A 16,382-nucleotide genomic window follows, 5' to 3' on the forward strand; every position below is an offset into this window, starting at 1 on the left:
CAGGACACCTCCTACAAGCTACAAGCGAATTCCCACATTGTGGCCCTGCCCTCACCGCGGCCCCGCCCCATCCGCGGATCTCGCGGGGCCTTCCTCCCGCCCCCTTACTCCGTTCCCAGACTCCCTGGCCAGGATCATTGCTAGCCCCGCCCCTTCCGGCCTACCCAGGCCGCTCGCCCCACGTCCGGCCCCGCCCCTAGCCACACCCCACTCGGTACCTTTCTAACACTGGGCGCGAATCTCACCGGCTGGTGGTGCTCAGTGTGCGTCTCCGAGCGCAGAGTGTGGCAGGTGCGGGAGGACACTCTCCGCGGCGTCGGGGCAGGCGCTGGGGTCCTGCTCCCTTTCCCCAGTTGTCGAGACTGAGGTCAGGAACCAGATCGGCAGCTGGCGCAGCACCCGGGTCCCGGGCATGGCAGCCTCGGAGGCTGCACCCGCCCTGCCTGAGGGCTCGGGGTCGGCGCCCTGGGCGCAGCTGGATGCCCCCGCCCGGCTCCTGCTGCAGGCGCTGCAGGCCGGGCCGGATGGAGCGCGGCGCGGCCTGGGCCTGCTGCGGGCGCTGGGCAGTCGCGGCGGGGAGCCCTTCGGCTGGGGCCACGTCCTCGAGGCGCTGTGCCAGGAGGAACCCGTCGTGGAGGGCCCGGACTGTCGCCTTGAGCTGTAAGTCGTCTGGTTGTGGGGCGCGGCATTTCTCCACGGTCGTGTGAGGCAGGGGCTGGCGCCGCCCACTTTTCTAGATGAAGAGACCGAATCCCGGAGCGGTTAATTGGTTCCCCTCAGCCGGTCGTCCCTGCCGCGCACCCTGTAGGGAGGAGCATCCAACAGACCTTTATTGAGAACCTGCTGGGTGCCTGGCCGGAGCCGCGAACCCGCCTGGAAGACACCCGCCTTCCGCTGAGTGTAAATGAGTAATTAGAAGCCAGTGGGCCGGGGGCGCCTGGGTGGCTCAGTTTGGTTCAGCGTCCCACTTTGGCTCAGGTCAGGTCATGAGCTCCTGGTGGTTCATGAGTTCGAGCCCCACCTCGGGCTCTGTGCTGACGATTCAGAGCCTGGAGCCTACTTCGGATTCTGTGTCTCCCTCTTTTTCTGCCCCTCCCCTGCTCACGCTCCGTCTCTCTCTCTCTCTCTCTCTCTCTCTCTCTCTCTCTCTCTCTCTGAAAAATAAGTATTTAAAAAAAAAAAAAGACGACACTGGGCTCAAATAGATTCTGTTCGCAGATTCCCATCTCTAAAGAAATGGAACGCATGCCTACCTATAACAAAGTGTACACAAGTGGAAACATAATGCCCAAGGGGTGCCTGGGTGGCTCAGTCAGTTGAGCCTTTGACTCTTGAATTGGACTCAAGTCATGGTCCCATGGTTTATGGGATCCAGCCCCCAGTCCGGCTCTGTGCTGACTTGGTGGAGCCTGCTTGGGATTCTCACCCTCTCTCTCTGCCCCACCCCCAAATAAATAAATAAAACTTAAAAAAAAGTAGCGCACATTATAAAGTATACAAAAATAGACATTTAAAACGTGGGGAGAAAACGGACCATCTGTTGGAATGGCTTTATAATGTCGAATTTTCAAAGCACAGTGTACATTCTAGGGCAAAATCACTTTTCTTAAGGATGGTGTTTTTGATAATTATAGTCTTTGGTATGACTTTGAACTTTTTTTTAAAATTTTTTTTAATGTGACAATTTCTGCTAGAAGGGTCAGCTCTGCCATTTTCTTATTTGGTGTGCGTCATTTACTGGCATTCAGTTTCTTTTCAGTCATCCTTATAAGTTGTGTGTCCATTTAGTGAGGTTGGTGTTGTTAAAAAACAATACCGTATCCATAAATTCCTTTAATTATCATAATTAAAGTACACAGAAAAATTTAAAAAGTGACTGAGGTGCTGCCTTCAGCCTCTAGGGGGCTCTGCACACTTGGATACCCCTCCCTCAAAATTGGGCTGGAGACTGGAAGGTGAAGGGCCATTCCATACCTTAAATATTTATGATAATTAACTTCTTATGTTTTAGGTAAGTAGAAGTGTAAGTTCTAATACTGGCTTCCCACACCCCACTTTGAATTTTTTTTCAAGAAATGGCTCAGGAGGACTTTCTGCATCCCCAAATTGGAGGTCATAGAAATGTTTGTCCAGCTGTCTGGCTTTTTCCAGACAGAATAAGAGGAGGGGACTTAATCTAGGGTCTCTGGGTACAACTTTACTTCAGTATAATTGGTTTCTTTCATAATCTCATGTATTTTATTTTGTGCATTTAACACTTATTTTGATAAGGGGGTTCGTGCACACATAAGACTTATAAGTCCTTGAAGTTAGGATAGGGTCTCCCCCACCTCTGTACTCCTAATCATCCTCTACCACAAATTGACCATATTTAAAAAAATTTTTTTTTAATGTTTATTTGTTTTTGAGAGAGAGAGGCAGAGCATGGGCCAGGGGAGGGGCACAGAGAGAGGGAGACACAGAATCCGAAGCAGGCTCCAGGCTCTGAGCTGTCAGCACAGAGCCTGACCCAGGGCTCAGACGACCCACGAACTATGAGATCATGACCTGAGCCAAGTCGGAGGCTTAACTGACTGAGCCACCCAGGTACCCCAAATTGATCATCTTTTTAACTTTTACTTTAGTTTTCTCTCTCACTTAAGTGGTTGGTTTTCACAAAGAAATAAAAGTCAGATTTTTTTCTCTTTCACTCATCCCAGGTGTCCCTTGTGTATGATGATAAGCAGCCCTGCAAAGTCCCATAGAGAGGATTAGAGGCGTGATGGCAGGTGGGCTTGATGTACCCATGACTTGCCACAGCGTCTGGATTCGTGCCTTTACAACATTACAGATGGCTACACTGCTCTGTCCACAGTAGTCCTTGCCGATGTCTGGACACTTAATTCTGAGAGTTAATTCATTCAATAAAGTGTGTACCAAGTGCCTGATGTGGGCTGATGCTCTGCTGGGTACTGGGACATGGAGGAAGGAGACACTGCCTGTGCCTCTCAGGAACTCAGCTGGGTGAAAGGAATGTCACAGCTAGACTGATGTAACCTTGAGAGTTCCAGGGGATTGCCAAGGAGAGCACAGGGCTGCAGAATAAGCACTGCACAGCATCCTAGAGTGTTATTATTTTACTTTGGGCCTTGGTCCATCCCACAGCACATTCTTTTTGTTTGTTTAATTTTATTTATTTATTTATTTTTAAATTTTTTTTTTTTAACGTTTATTTATTTTTGAGACAGAGAGAGACAAAGCATGAATGGGGAAGGGTCAGAGAGAGGGAGACATAGAATCTGAAACAGGCTCCAGGCTCTGAGCCGTCAGCACAGAGCCCGACGCGGGGCTCAAACTCATGGACGGCGAGATCATGACCTGGACCGAAGTCGGCCGCTTAACCGACTGAGCCACCCAGGCGCCCTAATTTTATTTATCTTTTTAAGTAAGCTCTGTGCCCAACCTGGGGCTTGAACTCATGACCCTGAGATCAAGAATCACACGCTCTAGGGGCGCCTGGGTGGCGCAGTCGGTTAAGCGTCCGACTTCAGCCAGGTCACGATCTCGCGGTCTGTGAGTTCGAGCCCCGCATCAGGCTCTGGGCTGATGGCTCGGAGCCTGGAGCCTGTTTCCAATTCTGTGTGTCTCCCTCTCTCTCTGCCCCTTCCCCGTTCATGCTCTGTCTCTCTCTGTCCCAAAAATAAATTAAAAACGTTGAAAAAAAAAAAAAAAGAATCACACGCTCTAGGGGTGCCTGGCTGGCTCAGTTGGTGGAGCATGTGACTCTTAATCTTAGGGTCTTGAGTTTGAGCCCCCCCCATATTGGGTGTAGACTTAAATAAATAAATAATTTTACAAAATTAAAAAAGAGTCACATGCTCTACTGACTGAGTCAGCCAGGCACCCCTGGGGTGTTATTTTTATGTAAAGTTTGGGAAGGGACTTTTTTTTTTTTTTTTTTTTTGTAAAACAAGCATAGATCTTTTGTAGAGTAGGTTTCAACGTGAATTTTTGAGCTGAACTAGGAGATGTCAAAGAGCAGAGCCTAGCATAGAATACATGAATACATGCTCAATTTAAAAAATATTGAATTGTTCAGAGAAATTTTGGCTGTTTAGTAATAGTAAAATGAACTCAAGCTGATTTAACAACAACGTAAAATACACGCTCGATAAATGCTTGTTGAATGACTGTCATGCTGTCCCCCTCCATCCATACTGACTCGCAGGTACTGCCTCCTAGTTACCCTGTCTGTCCATTGCCATCTAACCTGTAGCTCTATGCAGTCTGTCCTGTGCTCCTTCCAGGAAGGTGCTCTTGACTGCTTGTCCTCCTCCCCAGGAAGCCACTGCTGCTGCGATTGCCTCAGTTATGCCAGAGGAACCTGATGTCCCTGCTGATGGCTGTTTGGCCGTCGCTGCCTGAAAGTGGACTGCTCTCTGTGCTGCAGATTGCACAGCAAGACCAAAGCCCTGACCCTGACACCTGGCTCCGGGCCCTGGGGGAATTGCTGCGAAGGGATCTAGACATTGGGGTATCGACTGCGGGAGCATCCCCATTGTCTAAAAGCTGCCAGAGACAGCTCCAAGGCCTGTGTAGGCAGCTGGGCCAGGGAGGCAGGAGGCTGAAGTTGCTCCAGACTCCGGATCTTGGAGAGGAAGAAAAGGAGGACAAGGAGGACGAGGACCCCCATTGGCCTGGGAAACGCAGAAAGGGGCCAGAGGAAGAGCCTGCCAGACCTGAGGGGGAGAGGGCCCCCAAAAGGTTCCGATATTTGGAAAGGGAGGAAGAAGGTCACAAGGAGGAGAAACATGAACCTGAATCTTTGGAATCCCTGGCAGATGGAGGAGGCACATTGCCCATTAAGAACCAGCCTGTCCAGGCTGAGCCCAGTGTGGCTGGTCAGAGTCTGGAGGATGCCAAGGGCCTAGCTGAGAATTTGGAGCTGCCCAAAGCTATCCAGGTACTAGGGTGGGGAGGCTGGCTTTAGAGGGATCCTCCAGGAGTGGGGGGTTTATCCAGGGTCAAAGCTGGTTGGGAGACCATTTCCCAACTGGGATAACTGTGGTCCGTGGAGCAAGGGGTAGGAGGGTGGGGTTAAGGGAATATAGTCTCTGCTCCACAGCTTCTGAGGATGAGGTAGGAAGGGAGTTATTGGAGGTGGGGAACCTTTGGCCTAATGATGTACAACGTGAGGTTAAAGGGTGCCAAGCAAGAAGAGAAGCTCCAGAGCTATCCTATGGAGAGGGCGTGGGACTGACTGTGCCGTGTTCGGCCTGTCCTCCCGACCCAAGGCCTGGGTCTTACCCCCATTAGGGTGGGTGCAGAGAGGTCAATCTAGACAGCTGGATTTCCATGGGCCTTGTCTACTTTGAGTTCTTAAGTACTTTTCAAGGTTAGGCTTTGTGTTCTTGGTCTTCGTAAATCATCTTTGCCCCCTAGCTCCCACTGACCCAGGGCCTTCTCTGGAGAGGGAGCTAGGGCTGGGCTTGGGGCCACACTGTGCTGGTAGGGACTCAGCAGTGATCAGGTTCTCCTCTGCAGGACCAGGTTCCCAGGCTGCAGCAGCTGCTCAAGACCTTCCGGGAGGTAACTGACCCCTGCTCACCATTGCCCTTCTTCCACCTTCTGCCTGGATTTCAGCCACGCCCAGGAGAGCACAGGCTGTTTGGACAATGAGGGTCAGGGTGAAGGTCTGAGGTGAAGGTCTGAAGAGCCGCAGGGGCTCTTCTTGACCCAAGTCCAGATATGTCATCTAACCCCAGAGCAGTCCCTCTCCTCTGGTAGCATCCAGGGTCCTCACCCACCCACTGTGCCAGACAAAGGGGTGGTCTCTGACTTGTCACCAAGGGCTCTGCCAGCCCTAACATGGGATTTGCCTTTCCAGGGCTTGGAAGGTGCCCCTCCAGTTGAGCTACAGCTTCTCCACGAATGCAGTCCAAGCCAGGTGAGTCCAGGAAGACGGCCTGGCCTGAGGATATGTCCCCAGCCTTTTTCTACTTACATCTGTGTTTCCTTGCCTCGTGTGGGAATTTGGGGAGGGGATTTTATTGGGTTTTTGGTCTCTTGGGCAGGGGTCACCGTGTGCTTCCTTTTAGCCCTTGGACCCTCACCATAGGGCAGCTCTCCCTGCCTTACCTTACCTTGGAGTGTCCTTGCCCCACCCATTCTGCTGCCCAGTTGGCTTGAGACTGCCTAGCAGAGACAGACCGAGTGTCTATGTTTCCCTCCTACTTGGCAGATGGAACTGCTGTGTGCCCAGCTGCAGCTCCTGCAGCTTTCGGACACAGCTCTCCTGCAGTTCTGCACCTGGCTTCTGTCCCTTTCACCAGACCTTAGCCTCAGCAATGCTACCATTCTGACCAAGAGCCTCTTTCTAAGACGGGTAGGTACATTGGGATACACTTGGCATGCTGGGGACAGTGGGGGAGAGAATGTGAGCCCGCAGAAGAGTGTGCTTGGGAGAAGGGGTTCCCAAGGCAGCCTGGGGCACAGAAAGAGCATGGACCTTCAGGCCATCTCTCCACATGGCATCTCATTCCTCCTTTGTGGGCTCCAGACCCTTCCAGAAGCTGAAGGGATTTGGGAGCTGGGGAAGGGAACTTTTTGTCTTCCCATGTGAGTTCTAAATAAAAGAATTTTTGTTTTTTCTTTGTAACGTCTATCACCATCTGAAATATGTCTGATAAGCATTTATTACAGGGAAGAAGAAATGAATTAATTAATATTTTCCTCCCCACTGGCTGTAGATTCTATCCCTGACTTCCTCGGCCTCCCGCCTGCTCGTGACTGCCCTGACCTCCTTCTGTGCCAAGTATGCTTATCCTGTCTGCAGAACCCTTCTTGGCCCCGTGCTCCAGGCCCCAGGAACTGGTAATTCTGGAACGAGCCCCAGCCCAGTAGTTCTTCCCTCTCTGTTCCCAGCACCCTTCACTCCAGGGTGGCCCTGGCAGTTGTGTATTCAGTCGGTAAGGTTACCTGCTGCTTCCCTGACGATGCCCCCCTGTAATGAGCCAGGCATTCTGTTCCATCCTCTCCTACCATTTCCTCCCAGACTTCCCTTGTTCTGCTGTCCTCTACCCAGGTCCAGCTCAAACAGAGTTACTCTGCTGCCTTATGAAGGACGAGGCCCTGGAGCCAGACACGCAGGTTCTAATGCTGGGGTAAGTGTACAGGCCTCTGTGCTGCCCCCACCCGCTCCCACTGGCCAGGCTGGGTCCCGGCATTCTGGGGTTGGAGCTGGCTGGGTACCAGGCCCTGTGCCTGAAAGACTGGCAACTGCACAGCTGATGCCCCTCTCGCTGTTGCCTGGCCTGTCCTCCCTCCCGTGGGCATGTGCCAGTTGCCATCCTGTGAACCTTCCCAAGGCCAGGGTTTCGGTCTTCCATTCCGGGTACCTTGGAGAAGGTAGAGAAGAGGCTGGGGTCCCTGCTCCTGAGTAGTGCACAGTGTAGTTGGCACAGTGGCTAAGAGCACTGGCTCTGGGGTCAGACAGACAGGATTTCAAATCTCAGCCTTGCCTTGGTGAATCCAGACAGGTTATTCCATCTCTGTGAGCCTGTTTCCTCATATAAAAAAGTGGGGATGATATTCGCTCCGTGGGATTTTTTCTAGATATCAAATGTGGTAATGCACATAGACCTCCGCACAGTATTTGGCCCCTAGTAAGTGCTCAAAGATTGTTATTAAATTGGTGTTTGGTTTGGGTATTAAAACTGGGGAGTCACAATCCAGACATGTAGAAACAATGGGGAGCTACAACCCCATTGGACACTAATGTGAAATGTAAAACGCTAACTGTAACATGAGAAGGGGGCGGCCTGAAAAACAACGTCCGCCACCACTTATCGAGTACATTGTCTATGCTTTAGGTTCATTGTCTCAGTCTTCATGCCGTCCTGGGAGGTAGGTGCTGTTGCTGCCTTAGAGTTGGAAAAACTGAAGCTCAGAGTAGTTAAGGGACGTGGTCAGAGGTCACACAGCCAGCCAGGGATACAGCCTGGGATCTGACTCAAGACCGTCTACCCACGAAGCCACACTGTTTCCATGTGATGCACTGCCCGTGCGTGCAAGCAGAGGACTGTGCGGTGGAACAGGAAGCACAGTAGAGTGGCCCCCACTGTGGTCTACTTTTTCCCTGTGCTCTGCAGGGCATGCCGCCTTCTCTAGAAAGCCTTCATAGGTATCATCTCACTGCATCCTTGGCTCACCCTCACCTTTGGTACCTGGGATGCTCTCTCCACTCCTGCTTATTTTTCAGGGAAGCTTTGTACGCCTCACGCCAAATCCTTCACCATCCCTTCCAGGAGTCTTGGGCTGTAGTCTTCCCAGCACCGAGTATGGGCTGGCTACTGAATGGCCGCCAGTATCGGGGGCTCTGAGTACTTCCTTGGTTGGCTGGGGATCTTGGCTGTCTCCAGTGCCTGGCACTGCCTTGGGGTAGGAGCAATGGATTCCCAGGCTTGGGCCGGTCTCACTGGGGCCTGTGCTTTTTGCAGACAGATCTTGGAGCTGCCCTGGAAAGAGAAGACGTTCCTGGTGTTGCAGTCACTCCTGGAACGGCAGGTGAGCAGGCTGCCCTGGGGAGGGGTGGACCGAGAAGTGCTGCAATGCTGTGGCCGGGCGTGGGGCTCCCGGGTTTCTGATCCCTCCAGTGGTGGAGGGGCAAGCAGAACAGGTGCCCCCTGACGGTAAGGGAGTCCTGGGGCCGGAAAGGCTGGTAGCAGAGAGCTGACTGCCTGGTGAGTCCTAGCTCTGCCTCTTACTAGCCGTGTGGCCTTGGGGAGGGACTTTTTGATGTGTTTGTGTATAAATGTAATTTTATTTTTGAATAGGTTATAGATTCATTTGTTCAAAAATTGTAAAGCCCAAAGGATATGGTGAAAAATATTCCCCCAGCCATCCATGTCCCCTCTCCAGGGCTAGTCAGTGTTACTAGTTCCAGGGGAACCCTCCCAGAGGGTTTTTCTGTATAAGGACATGTGTTTAAGTTCACTTTTTCCTTGCTTTTTACATAGATGGTAACACACCAAGCTCAGTTCTCTGTACTTTGCTTTTTTAACCTGACAGTATATTTTGGCAATTTTTCCATATCACTACCTGAAGTTCTACCTCATTTTTTATAACTTAGGTAGTTGACTTGACCTCTTTATGCCTCAGTCTCCCCATCTACAAAATGGAAGTGATGACACCCAAGGTTGGGGTGAGGTTGAAATCGATAATTGGTGTAAAGTGCTCAGAACAGTGCCTGATACATAATAAATATCGATTACATTATTATTTTTTTTTTAATTTTTTTTTAATGTTTTATTTATTTTTGAGACAGAGACAGAACATGAGCAAGGGAGGGGCAGAGAGAGAGGGAGACACAGAATCTGAAACAGGCTCCAGGCTCAGCCGTCAGCACAGAGCCGGACACGGGGCTCGAACCCACGGACCGTGAGATCATGACCTGAGCCGAAATCGGACCCTTAGCCGACTGAGCCACCCAGGCGCCCCTCGATTACATTATTATTAAGGAGAGCTATTGTTACTATGCTGGCAGTACCCCTTGGGACTCCTCATTCCTTTATACCTTAAATCACCAAGCCAGGCCAAGACCTATGTGCCAGGCTTTATGTGCATTATCTCATTTAATCCTTTTCACCATCTTTAGGATTAGATATCATGAACCTCATTTTACAGATGCAGAAACTGAGGCTTCGTGTGGTTAAGTGACCTTCCCGGGGTTACCTAGTTAGGAAGTGGTAGAATTGGGATTTAAATCCGGGGCCCTTTCTTGTTCTGTCCCATCTCCCAATGTGTGCAGGTGGAGATGACCCCTGAGAAGTTCAGTGTGTTGATGGAGAAGCTCTGTAAAGAGGGGCCAGCAGCCGCCACGTCCGTGGCCTATGCCAAGCTCATGCTGACAGTGATGACCAAGTATCAGGCCAATGTGAGTATCAGTAGGGCCATGAGGGCTGGTCCCGCTGCTCTGAGTGTGCCACGAGGGTGTGTGTCTAGTGTTTGCTGGGGAAGACACCCTGAGTGTTAGCCAGGGAAACTATGAGTTCAAGCCTAAGACTGGGGAATGAGACTGCTTAGGAGTTCATTCATCCCAGTAACACTGCTGTGGGCCAGATGTTGTATGGGGCACTGGGGAATGAATAGTGACCATGACGCAGTCCCAGTCCTTGACTTGACACTCTCCACCAGTGCCAGGCTAATGAGGCAGGAGAGAGATGATAACCAGATCACTGTAATATCTGGTAGGAGCCAGGTGAGAGGTGTGGGTGCCGGGCATTGGGTGGCAGAGGAAGAGGGGTGCAACTAAACCCTGCTTGTGGTTGGGAATTGGGACAGGCTTCTCATCTCTGAAAGGGTGAATGGTGGTCAGGGGCCAAGACTGAGGAACGGGCATTTCAGGCAAAGGAAACAGTTTAAGCAGTGAGTGTCCAAGGGGTCTACAGGTAGTTTGCTGTAGCTGAGGCCTAAAAACGTGAGAGCAGATGGTAGTTGGGGTGAGGTTCAAGGCTAGAGTTAAAATACTGAGAGCTAATATTGCGTAGCCCCTGCTCAGTCTCAGGCACTGTTCTAAGCCCTTTGCTTATGCTAACTTGCTAGTTTATTCCATGTGTTAGCCCAATAAGAAGGTACCATTATTAGCTCCATTTTATAGATGAGGAAATTGAGACTCACATTGCCAGGCCATGCTAGCATCTTATGGAGGATGCTGTAGGATTTGATGAGGAGCATGGAGTTATCTTGAAGGCCAGGCATCCTTGGCTGTTGGCTCTTTACCTTTTTGGGGGAGTCACAGGCCCATCCGATGATTTGATGAAAGCTATAGATCCTCTCAGAAAAATGAAACCATGAACACACATCTTATGCACAATTTCAGGAGGCTCCTGGATCCACCGAAGACCCTATGTAGATCCTGGAAGAAGGTCCTCCAATGTGAGGCATCAGTAGTTATCCTAGTGCTTTCAGCTGGAGTGTCTTGGTCAGATGTACATTTTATAAAGAAGCCTCGGGCATCTGTAAGGAGTGGGGATTCAAGAGAAGACAGGGCAGAGATCTGTCAGGAGGTTGTAGCAACAGATCAGGGAAGAAATACTGGCCCAGAAGGAATGTGGCAGTCACAATGGAGTATCTCTGACCCTCAGTTTTCTATTCTGTAAAATGGGAGGGGGGCACCTGGGTGGTTCAGTCGGTTAAGCGTCTGACTTCGGCTCAGGTCATGATCTCACAGCTCATGAGTTCGAGCCCTGAATCAGGCTCTGTGCTGACAGCTCAGAGCCTGGAGTCTGCTTCAGATTCTGTGTCTCCCTCTTTCTGCCCCTCCCCTGCTCACACTCCGTGTCTCTCTCCCTCAAAATAAATAAACATTAAAAAAAAAACAACTTTTTTTTAATAAAATAGGGTTGTACAGATTTTATGAAGTCATGGTTATAAAGTGTTCCTACATAGAAAGCACCCAATAATTGTCAACTGTTATTAACATGGCCGACTTAGAGGGGGGCGCCTGGGTTGCTCACTCAATTACGCATCAGACTCTTTGATTTTGGCTCAGGTCATGATTTCCGTTCCTGAGTTTGAGCCCTGCATCAGGCTCTGCACTGTCAGATTTTCTGTTTCCTGTCTCCCCCTTTGTCCCTTCCCTGCTTGGGTGCATGTGCATGCACACACTCTCAAAAATAAATATATGAACGTTTTTTTTTTAAATGTGGCTGACTTAGTAAGTTGTACACTTAACATCTGACCCCTGGTTCACTTGAACCCGAAAACTTACTTAATCATAGTAGAATAATGGGTTTAGATATCTCCTCCATTGTCCTGGTGTCCTAGATTCCTCTCTCCTTCCTAAATAGTGCCCTGAGGCAGAGGGGAAAGGGAAGGATCAGCTGCTGGAGTCCTGATAATTATTCTTCCTTCTCCCCAGATCACTGAAATCCAGAGGCTGGGCCTGGCCACAGCCCTAGAGCTCAACACCACTTTTCTGAGGAAGTCCCTGCAAGCTGCCCTGAGACGTCTGGCTCCCTGACCATCCAGCTAAGGGACCATACTCCTGGAGCTCCCTCACCAGCTTCCTGAAGGATACTTCTGCCCCCAGTACCTCTCCCTGACCCCTTGCCTGGGGCTAATGGCGGAACCTGCCATCCCTGCTCCAGGATGCAGAGAGGCCATCTTGGCCTTCCAGCCAGCAGGCAGGGTCCTGGGCTAGAGGGGTTGGATGGGCTCACTCCTTGTCACTTCTACTTCAGGCTGCCAGAACAGAAACTTTCTGATAGGCCTCAGTAGAGTCAAAGCAGACACAGAATAGATGAATGATGCTTCAGGAGCCCTGTAGGTGACCTGTGTGCTCAGCACAAATATCTTATGCTCAAGTGTATGTTATGACCCTCTGTGTTCTTTCTGATTTGGATAATAATTTATTAAAAAGCAGATATTTAATAAAAAGCAGGAAGTTTAATGTCTTATTCAAAGCAGTGTCTGCCTTCCTATTAACTCTGGGTGTTTGTTGAAACCAACACACCACCACCACCCACCTACTCAGTGACAAGGGGCATCTTTTTCCTGGTGAAATCCTCTGTGAGGGGAAGGTGACAGTTCTCAGGTTCGTTCATTCACAGTTCTGTGCGATATGGTGTGATGCCACTCACCTCGGCCCTATCAGAGCTGTCTGTTGAATAGGTGAAGTGTGCACTGACCACTGGGGAATGGGGCCGTGAAGGTGGGTGCAGCTCAGTCTGGAGCTGGAGGCTTTTGAGGAGGAGTCTGTAGGACTCCTGGGGTTTCTATGGGCAGAGAAGAGGATGGGGCCGGTTGGACCGAGGAAGGGGCAGAAAGGGTTGTGCAGTGCTGGCCGTGTGTGTTGTAGTAGCTAGGGAGGCACCTTGTGTATAGTAACTACTTAACGGGTAGATGACATTGAATCAGCTATCAAGTGAAAATTCATTACAGTACTTTCCCAGCTCTTCCCCACTGCAGGCTTTGAGGGGCCAGGAACCGAAGTTTCATGACATTTCCCTTCTCACAACGTCCTCTGGAAGCCCTGAGCCCCAGAGCAAGATGGTGAGGGAGAGGTTAGGAGCAAAACCCGCTTTTGAGACCCTAACCAGGTGTGCAGGACCGGAGGAAAAGGGTAGAAAAGGTTGGAGAGACAAACATGGGGGAACTGCATGCTTTCAGCGACCATTACGGTGCGGTACCCAGTATCAGCCTATTAAGTGCCTGGCAGTGGCTGGCGCCCACGAGAATATTCCTCGCGGGCCACGGGGCTCCCAGGACCGCAGAAATCTATCTCCCAGTGTTCGAGCTACTCTAGCTGTGTAACACGCGGCAGCGCCCTCCAGCGGCCGCAAACGGCTGGGCTCCCCGGGGATTGCGTGTCCCAGCCCTCACGCTCAGAAGGAAAGCTACATCTCGCGAGAACAGGAGCCTTATTTGAGCGCATGCGCGAACTGAATTATTCTTTTTTCCTGCTGTTGTGTGTGGCGCTATGAGGTAAGTGGCACTTACGGAGCCATCCACACTCATCCTCGCCCCCTGGCACCTTGGTGGGGGGAGACTTGCGGGCTGAAACGGGGGGATCCTTGCCTCTACTGCGCCGAGGGGCATTTCTTGCCGGACGCCGCCCTGCAGGCCCGGCGTTCGAGTTTGAGCGCCAGGCCCGACCGCTAGGAAGGTATCTCTTCCTCCTGGCCTCCACTTTTATCGCACCCAAAGCTCCCGATTTGGTGTCCGGAAGCCCCTTGGCGTGCGTCGTGAACCCTTTCTCCGTCTCAAAGCCTGAGACTTCTGACTACGCCGAGGGTGTTGATCGGCGCCTCCCGGGTCCTAATCGCTCGTCTTGATTCTCTCTCGCAGCAGCAAAGTCTCCCGCGATACCCTGTACGAGGCGGTGCGGGAAGTCCTGCACGGGAACCAGCGCAAGCGCAGGAAGTAAGCGCGCGTCTCCGCGGGGAGGGCGGGCCCGGAGCGCGGTGGCTTGGGCAGTCGCGGGCGGCTGGTTAACTTTGTTACTTTCTCTAAGGTTTCTGGAGACCGTGGAGCTGCAGATCAGCTTGAAGAACTATGATCCTCAGAAGGACAAACGCTTCTCGGGCACCGTCAGGTTGGCACCGTTCTGATCCCACCCAGCCCTCCGTGACCCCGTGCCCGTCGCCTCCCTTCGGGCTCCCGGTTGAGCTCGAGGCGGCGGGCACGTGCGGCACTGACGCGCTTGGGTAGTTCAGACCCCCTGCTCCGGGCAGGCGTGGCTGGACGGACCCCCACCCTGGGTCTTAAAATAAGAGGGGAGGCGTGGGGAGGCCTTGGCCGAGCCCGCCGGCTAGTTTGAGAAGCCAGACTAGCTGTTGGTGAATGTGGACCTTCTGGGTAAGGCTCAGTGGCTGCAGCGATCCCAGACCCCTTCACCTGCTCTTGGAGTCCCAGGCTGGGTTTGACCTGTTCTGTCCCTCCAAAACGCAGGCTTAAGTCCACTCCCCGCCCCAAGTTCTCCGTATGTGTGCTGGGAGACCAGCAGCACTGTGATGAGGCGAAGGCTGTGGATATTCCCCACATGGACATTGAGGCTCTGAAGAAACTCAACAAGAATAAAAAGCTAGTCAAGAAGCTGGGTGAGTGTGGCTTGCTGTGGTTTTGTATTTGGGCAGACAGTTCCCATGGGAATGGTAGGAGAGTGGTATTTCTGCCATTGGGATTTTCATTTATTTGTTTTTTTTAATGTTTATTTTTGAGAGTGAGTGAGAGCACAGGGGAGGCGCAGAGAGGGAGGCAGATGATCCAAATTGGGCTCTGCGCTGACAGCAGAGAGCCCAGTGTGGGGCTTGAACTCCTGAACCATGAGATCATGACCTGAGCTGAAATAGGAAGCTTAACGGCTGAGCCACCCAGGTGCCCCTGTCCCCCTCCCCCCCATTTGGATTTTTAAAATGATGGGAGAGGGAGTAGAATCGTGATGGAAAGGATCTGCTGTGGTTAGTTGACTTATGATAATTTTTAACCTTTTAAATGTTCCTTTTTATGTTGGCTTTGAAGATTCTAATTGGGTTAGCTCTCACAGATGGACTAGTCAGGTGCTGGTATGTTTTGACTAGGGATTTCTATTTAAAACTGATTTCTTTTTCATTTTTATCCTTTGTGTAAGCATTTTACAGGTAGGAAATAGGTGCCCTACTTACTGGGAATCTAGAAAGTAGGAAGGCAGGATTTGAACTCAGTCTTAACGAGCATGTGTATTTTCTGTTGAACATGAGGGCGGGTCAGCCTGGGCTTCTGACCAGGTTTCATGTGAATGTTGGACCAGTAAAACTCAAGAGGATAGAGAAACTGGAGTGAGAGGATTAAAAAAGACTTGGTACTTGGAGAGAGGGGTTAGCAGGGTGGTTAGGGGCCGCTTCGTGGTGGGTTGACAGAGCCCTGGTTGGAGTTGCCTTCAGGGGCCAGATCCTAAGCATCCAACTGCTTCTCTTCACCAGCCAAGAAGTATGATGCCTTTCTGGCTTCTGAGTCTCTGATCAAGCAGATTCCACGAATCCTGGGCCCTGGCCTGAATAAGGCTGGCAAGTTCCCTTCCTTGCTGACCCACAATGAGAATATGGTGGCCAAAGTGGATGAAGTGAAGTCCACAATCAAATTCCAGATGAAGAAGGTAAGGAAGGCTGGCTGGGTTGCATAGGTTAAGTACCACCCGTCCTGGAGTTCTCTAAATAAGTTTTCCATTTATTTTTTCTGAATTCTCTACATGGGAGCCCTGGTTTGTGTTTCTGTAGATACTTAGGACATGTCACAGTCACTGAGCAGGGTTGAAGCTTTTAACATAGCCCTGGTCTTCCTGGCCTGGGGTCAGAGTAGGTTTATTAGTGACTGGAGGTCAATTTGGACCATCTGGCTTGTAGTTGTGCCTACTCTCTTACTCTGTTGCATCTAGCCACCAATCTGATTGACTTTACTCTTCCCACAGGTGTTGTGTCTGGCAGTGGCTGTTGGCCACGTGAAGATGACAGATGATGAGCTTGTGTATAACATCCACTTAGCTGTCAATTTCCTGGTGTCATTGCTCAAGAAGAATTGGCAGAATGTCCGGGCTTTATACATCAAGAGCACCATGGGCAAGCCCCAACGCCTGTACTAAGGCACAGTTTAATAAACCCTAGTGCTACCTGCCATTATCTGTCTGCCTGTGACTAGGGGAGAGGGAAGTGCTCTGTGAGCTGACATTGCATGCCAGAGCTTTGTGCTGATGACTGCAGTTCCTGGCACCCAGTGATGGCTAGTCCTTTTCTCCGTGCTGCAAACCAGGAAGTGCATTCTACCTACCTTAAAATTTAGGTCTTTTGGATGCTTACAACATGTGACAATATAGGACTACTAACAGGGACTGAAACTCTTCTGTACCCTGGAGGGGCTGATCTAGGCTA

General features: G+C 51.0%; 2 protein-coding genes across 2 annotated transcripts; both read left to right on the forward strand.

The window, feature by feature from the left end:
• The first annotated feature begins 204 nt into the window (after positions 1-204).
• Positions 205-12,437, forward strand: FANCE (FA complementation group E). The gene is made up of 10 exons (XM_058733682.1): positions 205-660; positions 4,321-4,942; positions 5,524-5,568; positions 5,867-5,926; positions 6,221-6,364; positions 6,729-6,852; positions 7,064-7,142; positions 8,478-8,544; positions 9,788-9,913; positions 11,900-12,437. Exons 1-10 carry the CDS (start codon positions 413-415, stop codon positions 11,999-12,001), a joined length of 1,617 nt encoding a protein of 538 aa, XP_058589665.1. The 5' UTR covers positions 205-412; the 3' UTR covers positions 12,002-12,437.
• Positions 12,438-13,343: 906 nt separating this feature from the next.
• On the forward strand, positions 13,344-16,128 carry RPL10A (ribosomal protein L10a). The gene is made up of 6 exons (XM_058733685.1): positions 13,344-13,464; positions 13,828-13,902; positions 13,994-14,074; positions 14,431-14,579; positions 15,441-15,613; positions 15,926-16,128. The coding sequence occupies exons 1-6, from the start codon at positions 13,460-13,462 to the stop codon at positions 16,094-16,096; spliced, it is 654 nt and encodes a 217-aa protein (XP_058589668.1). The 5' UTR covers positions 13,344-13,459; the 3' UTR covers positions 16,097-16,128.
• The last annotated feature ends 254 nt before the right edge of the window (positions 16,129-16,382 follow it).

This window comes from Neofelis nebulosa, chromosome 6 (genome assembly GCF_028018385.1).
Source record: "Neofelis nebulosa isolate mNeoNeb1 chromosome 6, mNeoNeb1.pri, whole genome shotgun sequence".
Lineage (NCBI taxonomy): Eukaryota > Metazoa > Chordata > Mammalia > Carnivora > Felidae > Neofelis > Neofelis nebulosa.